Consider the following 12102-nt stretch of genomic DNA (forward strand, 5'->3'; position numbering starts at 1 on the left):
GTGTATCAGAATTGGGTTTATCATCATCATGTGTCATGACATTGTTAATTTAGCAGCAGCAGCTCAATCAATACAATACGTAATATAGAAGAAAAAAAGTAAAAATAAATAAGTAAAACAATTACAGTATATGTATATTGAATAGATTAAAAATCATGCAAGAACAGAATATACATAAAAAGTGAGGTAGTGTTCATGGTTTCAATGTCTATTTAGGAATCAGATGGCAGAGGGGAAGAAGCTGTTCCTGAATCACTGTGTGTGCCTTCAGGCTTCTGTATCTCCTACCTGATGGCAACAGTGAGAAAAGTGCATTCCCTGGATGCTGGGGGTCCTTTGTAATGGACACTGCCTTTCTGGGACACCGCTCCTTGAAGATGTCCGGGGTACTTTGTAGGCTAGTACCCAAGATGGAGCCGACTAAATTTACAACCCTCTGCAGTCCTGTGCATTAGCCCCACCCTCCCCGCATCATACCAGACAGTGTAGTCTGTCAAAATGCTCTCCACGATACATCTATATTAGTTTTTGAGTATTTTTCTTGACATACCAAATCTCTTCAAACTCCTAATGAAATATATTCGCTGTCTTGCCTTCTTTATGGTTACATCAGTATGTTGGGACCAGGTTAAGTCCTCAGAGATCTTGACACCCAGGAACTTGAAACTGCTCACTCTCTCCACTTCTGATCCTTCTATGAGGGATGTATGTGTTCCTTCATCTTACAATCAGTTCTTACATCTTACTGACATTGGGCAAGGTTGTTGCTGCGATACCACTCCACTAGTTGGGATATCTCACTCCTGTAGACCCACCCATCTCCATCTGAGATTCTACCAACAATGGTTGTATCATCAGCAAATTTATAGATGGTGTTTGAGCTATGCCTAGCCACACAGTCATGGGTATAGAGAGAGTAGAGCAGTGGGTTAAACACACACCCGAGGTGCACCAGTGTTGATCATCAGTGAGGAGATATTATCACCAGTCTACACAGATTGTGGTCTTCCGGTTGAACAATGGGTGAAGATGTTAAAAGCTTTTTTTGCTTATTGAGATGAGCTGAGAGCCAACACATTTAAACAGTAAGAGTCTGTGTGCCCTGATTAATATTCCTCCCAGTCAATTCTACCAAAAGAAAATCTGCTTGGGCACATTTTATGCAAATGAGTCACTGCATTAGCAATTGTGCTTTAAAAGGAACCATTGCTTGTGCAAGTAAAATCACATTTTATGCAGTGGTGGCAACTTTATGTTCTTTAACAGAAGATGTCAAGATTGATTCATTGAACTGTTAGGTACTACTTCAATAGGATTTCATTTAATACCAGGAGAAGCACAGAATTATAGATGATAGATTTAATTTTAAAGAAACTGAATTAGGGTGGAAAATCAGTAACAGATGAAACATTAATGATATAGTGCTACAAAACCAATTTACTTACTGAATTCTGCACATTTTGAAACTTTTAAACTTAGTTTGGATTCTTTAATGAATCTCAGGGTTGTATATGGTCACATTTGTGTACTTTGATAATAAATTTACTCTTAACTTTAAAACCTCATCCACCATGATCTGAGCTCAAGAATTCAAAGCAACCTTAGAAAAGGAGAGCAAATGGAAAGACAAGGAAGGCTGAACAGAGATTAAGAGCAAATGGCAGATATCTAGGAGCCCACTCTGGGAAAGTAATGGAGCCCACTACAGGAAGGATGTTGGGGCTTTGGAGAGGGTGCAGAAGAGGTTTACCAGGATGCTGCCTGGTTTAGAGGGCATGCACTAACATGAGAGGCTGGAGAAACTTGGGTTGTTTTCTCTGGAGCGCTGGTAAATCTGACAAAGGTTTACAAGACTGTGAGAGGACAGAGAGCATCTGTTCCCCAGGGTTGAAATCCAGGGCATGCATTGAAGGTGAGAGGGGGTAGGTTCAAGGGGGATGTGAGAGGTAAGTTTTTTTACTCAGAGAATGGTGGATGGCTGGAATGTGCTGCCTGGCATGGTGGTAGAGGCAAATACATTAGAGGGTTTTTAAAGGGACTTTTGGATAGACACATGGATGTAAGGAAGAGGGAGGGTCATGAACGTGGTATAGATAGGAGGGATCAGTGTTTGGGTGTTTTCATTTGCTTTTTAGCTGATTTGGCACAACATAGTGGGCTGAATAACCTATTCCTGTGCTGTACTGTTCTATGTTCTATTATATGTAAATTGGCTATATAGAAAGTTTAAATCCAGTTGTTTAAAACATTTCAGTGGATGCCTTTGACGACTGTGAAATAGAATGGGAAATCACACTAAACAGATATTCAGCAGACAGAACTTGAAACCCAGTGTCTGTTTGTAGTTTTAATATGGACTGGGATATGATGTTACAAATTGGGGAAAGGTGCAAAGGAAGAAGGCGTGGGGTAGAACAGAAGAAAAGGAATTATCTTAGTGTGTGAACAGCTCACAACCATTTCCCAGCCAGCCAGTGGATCACTGGAGGATCTGGTATGTGCTTAGATCAGATATTTTAAAGATGGCATTGATGCAGATGGCCAATCCACAACTTGTCCTAGATGACATTTCAGGGAGCTGAGGTCTCAACATCCCAGATAAACAGGGAGCAGCAGTTATGATCGGAGATGCACAAATAACTACAAATAAAACCTAATACCTCAAGCATCCCAGACATTCATTACACTTCAAAAATTGAAGAAAGTAAACTGATGCAATGAAATTTATTTTTAGTAACTATTTTAAAACAAATTATACAATTATACAAGGAATATGGAAAAATATTTACAAAAGTATACATTCAGGAGTTACACCAATACCTTAGACAATTTTATCGTAATGTCTATGCCCAGTGCTGACAAGCATGGCCCAGATTTTGAATCTAAGTAGTTGGTGGTTTGGGGTGATTGCATCTGATGACCAAATCATTGACAGGGATCTGCCAGATCAATAGGATGAGGAAAGAGAAAACAAAGGGCTCCAAATCTAGGACTGAGAGCTCCCCAAAGCCTCATGTCATCACAGCTCATAGGCACATGGATACCAAAACTGTGGGAATTGTGCGAAAAATACCCAAAATTGTAAAAGTGCATCAAGCACTTTTTGTGTCATTTAATTTATACATAGTGCAAAACCAAATTTGAAACAAACTAAATACTGTTGAGACATTCTTCACATTTAAGTTATTTTGAAGTTTTTTTTGGTTGGGAAATATCTGAGGAGTGAACATGCCCTACACCTGAGAAATGATTGCACTGAAATTAAAAGATCAATGAGTAAATGTAAGATTAGGTTCTTGACTGTCAAATCCTGCACAGGGAATTGCTTGCTTGATAGATTATAGCAAGCAGAGCCCACAAGATAATGGCAGTTCTAGTCGTAAAACAGATAAAATGGTGGACAAAAATGGTCATAATATTCATAATCCAGATAAATTGGTCCCCTCTGCATCTTGTAAAGATCCCCCAGCCCCTCCTAATCAGCTTACATTTACAAATGTACATACAAAATAACAGTTCAGTATAAAGCTGACCAGCATTTCAAGACAAGTGCAACATTATTGGCACAATACGCCCTCCTTTCATCATTTCTTGCAGTTGTCCTTCGTTGAAGGCAGGTTTAATTCTGTACATCCAGAAGTGATTAAATCATTAGGCAGGGAGGGGTGAGAGGCAGGAAACATCTGCTGAAGGGTTTAAAGGCCAATCCAAACACTTTCTAAAAGTATTCATCATCTGGCCAATAACTGGAGGGCAGTCACTAGTTCTAATGTGACCTTGCAGGAAACAGAGCCAACAACCACAATTAGTCAACAGGGTTAGTAAATAAAGTTCTTCCTCCCCTTCTCTGAATTGATTCACTTGAATTATTGATTCACTGGGGCTGTGACAAGCCTGCCAATGATCTTCCAGCCTGATTAAAACTTAGCCTATTCTAAACAAGGCTGATGTGCAAAACATTTCAACAATGAACAAGCACTATTCTCAAAAGTTTAAAGTTTGGTCAATGCCATTCATGTTGTTGGGTAAATTAAGTAAAATACTGTCTAGGTGATTTTTATTCACATACATTCCAGGGCTCTCAATACTGAGTGGTAGTGTCTATCTCTGGCGGAGATGAACGCACTGGTCGGTCTCCCTCACAGTGTAACTTTGCTCAGTCTGTTTGTCATTATTCCTTTTTTGGCAGTTCTGGGTAGTGTCGAGCTGGATCGACTCCGCAGCTTAACTTGTCGATTTAGGCTCCGCTTTCTCAGAATAAAGTCAAAATTCACAGAAGTGTTCATTGCGTAAAAAACATTGGCGTTGTCTGGAATTACCAGTTCTGGGAAAATAAAAGAGGTGATATATATTTACATGGCTATCTTGTTATGTGAGTACAAGTCTACAGAACACAATGAACTAGATATAGAATTAGGATTGGCTCAGAAGGACTTAGTTTAAGCAAGGGTTTGTAGTAGAACCTACAGCTGAAATACCAATATCTACTGTACTTCACTTTGAATTTTTAAAAAATAAATCATTGTTTACAGCTATCATTCCTTCAGAGATTTGTATGTGCCACTTTCTTTAACATGTTTTTCTTTTGATAAAATGGAACAAATTTGGCAACATCAGCAGCCTGATCAGAGGCAACAGGACTGATGCGGGTCTTAAGTCAAATCAATAAAAGAGTGGGAAATATCTTCCAGCTTTCACTCCAGAAGAACAAGAAATAAACCAAATGCATTTTAAGACAATTCAACAAGAAGGGCTATTTTACTGACCTCAGTAATGAAGACTGAAAGATACTACTGCATTATCACTTGAAAAAACAATTACAAGAATTTCTGTTGCAGGAAATATAAACTGGATGTCTATAAACACCAAGACAGAAATACACCAAAATGTCAGCAATATACGAGAAGGCTCACCATCAGCGCCTTTATAGAAGAAATAAGAACACAATGTAACTGGTGGGTTCTGCCATTAATTTTCAGATTTTTGGGAGAATTCTACTTAGTTAATTTTAGACTCCAAGATCTGCAAGAATTTTACCCATGAACACATCAAAAGACATGAAATGTGAAGCAGAATTTCATTTGGCTTACATATTCACTTTTCAGATGGTAATAGCAGAGGGCATCACGAATTACAACCACTGAAATAACATAATTTTCCTGCCTTGATCAAGAAGTACAGTCAAATTTTTTAAACTTCAGCAAAACAATTTTTAAAGGAATAAATTAAAACCAAATAAATTTGGTAAACTCGGTATTATCCAAATCATTTATTATGATTACTTGTGACAAAAGAGATTGCCATTCAGAACCATTGAGTCTGTAATCCCACCCATCTCATGCCCCTACAACCTATTCTTGCACACATGCTTAGCAACTCTATTAATACACCTGCCACCCACCTAGAGCAGGGACCATTCACTTATTGACATATCCTTAAATACAGGAGAAAACTGGAGCAACCAGAGGAAATAGGGGCCCACATCCAAGAAAGGATGTGCTGGAATTGGAGAGGGCCCAGGAGATTTACAAGAAAGATCCTGGGAATGAAATGGTTAATGTATGAGGAGCATCTGATGGCTTTGGGTCTGTACTTGCTAGGGTTTAGAAGAATGGTGGGGGGGGGGCGGGAAAATCTCATTTTAATCTACTAAATATTAAAAGGAGGATTTTTCAAATCGTGGGAGAGTCTAGAACCAGAGTGCACAGTGTCAGGAGGACATCCCTTCAGAACAGAGAAGAGGAGGAATTTTCGTCACGGTGGTGAATCTACAGAATTCATTGCCACAGCTGGCAGTGGAAGACAAGTCGTTAGATATACTGAAAGTGGAGGTTGCTCAGGTCTTGTTAGTAAGGGCATCTAAGGTTATGGGGAGAAGGCAGAAGAATGGGGTTGAAAGGGGTAATAAATCAGACATGAAATCAAGTGATCCTCTTTCTAATGGTCTTATGGAAACATACACAATCACAGACAGAACATGGCAGCACATCACAGACAGCAGTGAAGATCAGGATCAAACCTGGGTTCTTAGATTTCTGTGGCAGCATCTCGAATATGCCAACAAAACAGAATTACTCCAGACAGGATCATGGGTCAATGTGACTTTAGTGAAGAAATTTGATTTCTCCAGTATTCAAAGGAAACCAGTCAGAAAACTGCCTTTTTTTTTAAACATTGTAGAACCTTGATTTTCATTCCTCACCTTTATCTTCTGAGATGACCTGGACAAGCTGATATTCCTCTGAATGCTCTCCTTCCAGATTGTGCTTGGACATGGCTCTCTGGATTACAACAGGCGTCTTGTCTTGGCTGGTCAGCTAGACAGGAATAGGAAAATCATCACTATTTTTTATCTTGAATGTTAGCAGATTGCAGTCTTAGTTGGGGTGGCGGGGGGAAAATGCTAGAAAGAGACTGGGGATTCTTCAAGAGGGATTAAAAGATAACTGCTTGTTATCCAACGACAAACACTAGTCAGTGAACATTGTACAAGTAGTGTTTAGAAAAATGCCAAGTAGTAATGACTGGTTTTAATGCCATCACCTCCCAGACCTGGGTTAATGGAAATTTTTATCAATTTACTTCTTCCAGCAAGTAGATTGCACAAAGAATTCAATTTCACCAGACTAATTTCTTTCTAAATATACTGTGCTTTAAAATTTTATTGGTAAGACAGCAGTAGATTTTAAATACTGTTTTTGCAATGTGTCCCAGCAAGTGTTTCTTGTTTACATAAAAGATAGCTCAGGGGAGCTTATTAAAGTAAAAACAGTGTTCGAAGCAGTTAGCAATTTTCAGTTCCTGAATGGAGTGCAAGATCTTAACCTCCGTTGCAAAACACTCTGGAATTATGCAAGGAAAACAGGATACTGAAATGACAGAATGTACCAGTTTATTGATATGCATTGTGCTTTCTGAGTGGTGGCAAGGATACTTGCACAACATGGTGGTAGGAACATGTCCAGAGATTACACAGCTAGCAACTGGCCCCAGGAGGTAAACATGTTGTTTACTGCAACAGAATTGGGGAGTTTTTCCCAACAGAGAAACAGCAACCTCTGCCTTTAAATTTATTATTTTTCACCTACTCTGAGGGGTGGGGGAGAAGGGGGCTGGGCATGCAAATCAAACAAGCTTTTAAATTTAAAATAGCCCCATATCTTCTCCAGAAATGGCACTGAAAATTTGGTTTGCTTGTGATTAAATAGTGTATTAGCAATCCCTTGAAAAGCCACAAGGCAGGCAAAGAAAAGAAATATTACAACTACTGCAGCAGCTCAAAGCCCCGTCAATTTTAAAACACAGTCATTTAGGTCAATTTTTCTGATTTGTTTGCACCAGTTTTGGCTACATACAAAGGATTATATTTTGAATAAATAATCAAATTGAATTAACATAATGCACATTTGCTTTTCCCAACAAAACAAGGGAGCTGAAGACAAAGAATAACAGAGTGCACCCAATGTTATACAGCAGAAACTGGATGCAGTAGAACACTTAGTAGAGAAATCAGAATCTCCTTGATGCTTTGAGTCAGTAATGGCATTCCAGTCATGTTGCATGGAATCAGCCTGAGTTAACACCAGGCAAATTACAAGCAAACCAAATTATAAGCACCCATTACAACCTCTTTTATGCCACAGACCAATACAATTAAGCAAGAGGTCCAAGAACCTCATCAGAAAGGTAGTAGATCACAAACAGAAATCTGTATTGGAGAATCCTACGTGGCCATTTAATGCAGAACAGGAGATTACAGCCCAAAACTCAAATACGTGGAGTAGCATTGATAGCAACTACAAAGCCATTTTGAACTCATCTGCCAATAAGCAGTTGCTGTGATGTTATTTTAAACAAAAGTCAGCTATTACTTTATATCCAGAGACTCACATCGATTATCAGGACCAAAACTGTCCATACACTTACCAAAATGCTTTTGTACAGATTTCCATTGTCATCCTCTAGGCTGACCCGGATGATGCAGCTATCTTCATTCTGCTGGTTGTACACAGGAAGTGATAACGTTGAACCGCAGGAAGTCACAGAGAAAGAGCGCTTGTGGATCTTCGGATCGAGGGGGAATGAAGGCGATGATGAAACAGTACTGATTAATGATGAGACTCCTGAAGAAGCCGTGTCCATTGAGTGAATGGACGAGCATGATGATAAAGATTCAGATGACTGAAAAACACCAAGATATCTATCAATGAGTACAGTTCAGATAGTTCCAAATTTCTTGTTCTACCATTATGCAATGCAGTCCCAACCCTCCAAACACAGCTATAAAAGCAATATCTAAATACTCAAGTATCCTGACATCTGTCTGTCCTCCTCACTGTTACCACCAACAATCAACATAACACCCATCAGCTGTTAAACCAATATTGATCATTCATTATACAGTGGATTCTAATTAATTGGGAACATCGGGGCCATTACAAGTTGGCCCAATTAAGTGGCTGCCCCGATTAGCCAATGTTTGATGGAAATAGTTAAAAAGGAACAAAAAAGACAAATTAGTTTGAGTATCAAATTATGTATTTTAATGAAAAACAGTTCGTACGTTCTCTCTGTGTCTGTGTGGGGTTTCCTCTGTGTGATCTGATTTCCTCCCACATTCCAAAGACATATGGTTTGGTTAGTGAGTTGTGGTCACGCTATGTTGGCACTGGAAGCATGACGCTTGCAGGCTGCCCAGTGCGATTTTCAAATGGGGCCAAACCCAGCTCAATCCTCAGTAATTTATGCCAAATGATACAGTTCACTGTGTTTTGATGAGCACATGACAAATAAAACTAATCTCTTCATCTCATTAAATCTCCAGTTACTCTAGGGTACCTTTCAGCAAGTAACCATAACACATATCGGTCATGAGTTTCAGTAATCTCGCACTAAAACCTTGGGAGGAGGAAAGGAAGAAGTCCATTAATAGAAAGGGAACTTTGAAACTGAAGACTGATCCTAAGAGATAACTTAAAGGTCAACTCAACTGCTGAGAGGCTGAATTTTTTTAGAAGCAGGTTAAATGCACTTCCTACTAAAATCAATTAAATCAACAATAATCTCCCATGAAATAATGTCCTTCTACAGAGAAGATGACGAACTGCAAGGTTAATTCGTAAAAATGTGAGAACCTAATGACTATGCAGAGACCAGCTATATAACAATTTGCAGAACTGCGAAGCCAAAGGGATTGTGCACCTTTATCTCCTGCCGTGTTGTCATGTGCTGACTGACTCTGTTGTACATAAGTTACAGATTGGATATTGATGATACACTTAGAAGCTTCACCTGTACATTTTATCTAATTAAACAAAACACAGCTTAAAAACTAAGCCTTATTGGAATGAATTAGTTCGGTGTAACATGACCTTCGGTCACCTTTTGCTGTGGTCCTTCTGGAGTGTCAGTGGGAGTTGTGGAGTTCTCTTCGATTTCAGAGTTGTTGGAATCGGATGACGAGACACTGACAGAGTCCATGCTTTCCCCAGAACTCCCACTTGGAGGGGATTTGGGCTGCTCACAGCTCTTCGTTGGAGTACTGTTCGTGATGACATCAGACCCTAGAAACAGCCTGCATGAGGGAAAGGGATTAATTAGCAAAAGCACCAAAAGAGAAATCAGAAGTAGCTACATTCTGAAAAACATTTAAATTGGACTTAACAGTGGGATATCACAATAGTTCTATGGAGGAATTTCATGATAGATACTTGAAGCACATGTGCCAGAGTTCAGTTTGCTGTTTGTAGCCAGTTGAGCCATATTCACAGTGTATTATGCCTAAACAATGGAGACTACAATGGGATGAGAGAGGATTTGGCTAGTGTAGGCTGGGAACATGGTCTATGGTGGGACGGTTGAGGAACTGTGGAAGACTTTCAAAGAGATTTTCCACGGTGCTCCAGTATATTCCGGTTAAAAACTAGGCCAGTTAGGGTGGGGAGAGCCAGCCTTGGATAACTAAGGAAATAAAAGCCAACTAAAAGCTCGTGCAGACAAAGTCCCCAAGATTAGTGGGAAACTTTAAAAAGCAACAAAGTATGACTAAGCAAGCAATACAGACAGGGAAGCTAGATTATGAAAATAAACTGGTACAAAATATAAAAATGGATAGTAAAAATTTTTATATTTGTATAAAGCAGAAAAGGGTGACTAAAGTGAATGTAGGTCCCTTGGAGGATGAGAAGGGAGAATTGATATTGGGTCATGAGGAAATGGCCGAGGCTTTAAATGACTACTCTGCATCAGTCTCATGGCGAAGGATGCATCTAACATGCTAAAGAGAGATGTTCTGGATACAATGGGAGGTGAGGACCTCGATACAAAGGCTACCACTAAAGAGGTGGTGCTGAACGAACTTGTGAGCCTGAAGATAGATAAGTCCCCTGGTCCTGATGGAATGCATCCTAGGGTACTGAAAGAAATGGCAGAAGTTATAGTAGAGGCTTTGGTGATGATTTACTAAAATTCTATGGACTCTGGGCAGGTCCCAGTGGATTGGATGATGGCAAATGTCAAGCCACTGTTCAAAAAAGTACATAGGCAAAAGGCAGGTAATAATAGGCCAGTAAGTTTAACATCTGTAGTTGGGAAAATTCTTGAAACTATAATTAAAAAAGAAATAGTGTGGCATCTGGAAAGAAATGGATCCATCAGACAGATGCAGCATGGATTCAGCAAAGGCAGGTCCAGTTTGACAAACTTACTGGAGTTCTAGAAACATAGAAAACCTACAGCACAATACTGGCCCTTCGGCCCACAAAGTTGTGTTGAACATGTCCCTACCTTAGAAATTACTAGGCTTACCCATAGCCCTCTATTTTACTAAGCTCCATGTACCTGTCTAAAAGCCTCTTAAAAGACCCTATTGTATCCGCCTCCACCGTTGTTGCTGGCAGCCCATTCCACACACTCACCACTCTATGAGTAAAAAAACTTACCCCTGACATCTCCTCTGTACCTACTCCCCAGCACTTTAAACCTGTGTCCACTTGTGGCAACCATTTCAGCCCTGGGAAAAAGCCTCTGACTATCCACACGATCATTGAGGATGTAACAAGTGCAGTGGATAGAGGGGAACAGATGGACATTATTTACTTGAATTTCCAGAAGGTGTTTGATAAGGAGCCACATAAAAAACTTATCCAAAAGATAACGATGCATAGAGTTGGGGGTGATGTATCAGCATGGATCGAGGATTGGTTAACTAATACAAAGCAGAGTGTTGGAATACATGGGTGTTTTTCTGGTTGGCAATCTGTGGTGAGCGGTGCGCTGCAGGGGTTCGTGCTGGGCCCGCAACTGTCCACAATAAATATTAACAATCTGGAAGAGGGGGCCAAGCGTAGTGTTTTTAAGTTTGCTGATGATACTAAAATGAATAGAAAAGCAAATTGTGCAGAAGATATGGAGAGTCTGCAGAGAGATATCGATAGGTTAAGTGAATGGGCAAGGATCTGGCAGATGGAGTACAATGTTGGTAAATGTGAGGTCATCCATTTTGGAAGGAAAGATAAAAAAGCAGATTATTATTTAAATGGTTAAAAAATATATAGTATGTTGCTGTGCAGAGGGACTTGGGAGTGCTTGTACATGACTCACAAAAGGCTGGTTTGCAGGTGCAGCAGGGCTATCAAGAAGGCAAATGAAATGTTGGCGTTCATTGCTAGAGGGATTGAATTTAAGAGCAGGGAGGTTATGCTGCAACTGTACAAGGTGTTGGTGAGCCCACACCTGGAATACTGTGTGCAGTTCAGGTCTCCTTACTTGATTTTGACTTACATTCCTATACTGGTTTTGGAGGCGGTGCAGAGGAAGTTCACCAGGTTGATTCTTGCTGGAATTCAGAAGAATGAAAGGAGATCTTATAGAAACATAAAATTAAGAAAGGCATAGATAAGAGAAGCAGGAAAGTCATTTCCACTGGTAGGTGAGACTAGAACTAGGGGACATAACCTCAAGATTCAGGGGAATAGATTTAGGACAGAGATTAAGAGGAATTACTTGTCCCAGAGAGTGGTGAATCTATGGAGTTCACTGTCCAATGAAGCAGTGGAAGCTACCTCAGTAAATATATTTAAGACAAGGTTGGATAGATTTTTG

At 39.8% G+C, this 12102-nt stretch overlaps 1 protein-coding gene across 6 annotated transcripts in view; it reads right to left on the minus strand.

The window, feature by feature from the left end:
• Positions 1 to 2707: 2707 nt before the first annotated feature.
• rgl1 (ral guanine nucleotide dissociation stimulator-like 1) overlaps positions 2708 to 12102 on the minus strand; it is a 267685-nt gene continuing 258290 nt past the window's right edge. For all 6 annotated transcript variants that reach the window (XM_073063602.1, XM_073063604.1, XM_073063601.1 and 3 more), the window contains exons 15-18: positions 9382 to 9574; positions 7927 to 8181; positions 6203 to 6317; positions 2708 to 4324 (exon numbers count right to left, since the gene is read on the minus strand). In XM_073063602.1, the coding sequence (XP_072919703.1) occupies positions 4140 to 4324; positions 6203 to 6317; positions 7927 to 8181; positions 9382 to 9574 (748 nt within the window). In that variant the 3' untranslated portion in view covers positions 2708 to 4139. The remainder of the gene's footprint in view (positions 4325 to 6202; positions 6318 to 7926; positions 8182 to 9381; positions 9575 to 12102) is intronic.

This window comes from Hemitrygon akajei, chromosome 12 (genome assembly GCF_048418815.1).
Source record: "Hemitrygon akajei chromosome 12, sHemAka1.3, whole genome shotgun sequence".
NCBI classification, from domain to species: domain Eukaryota; kingdom Metazoa; phylum Chordata; class Chondrichthyes; order Myliobatiformes; family Dasyatidae; genus Hemitrygon; species Hemitrygon akajei.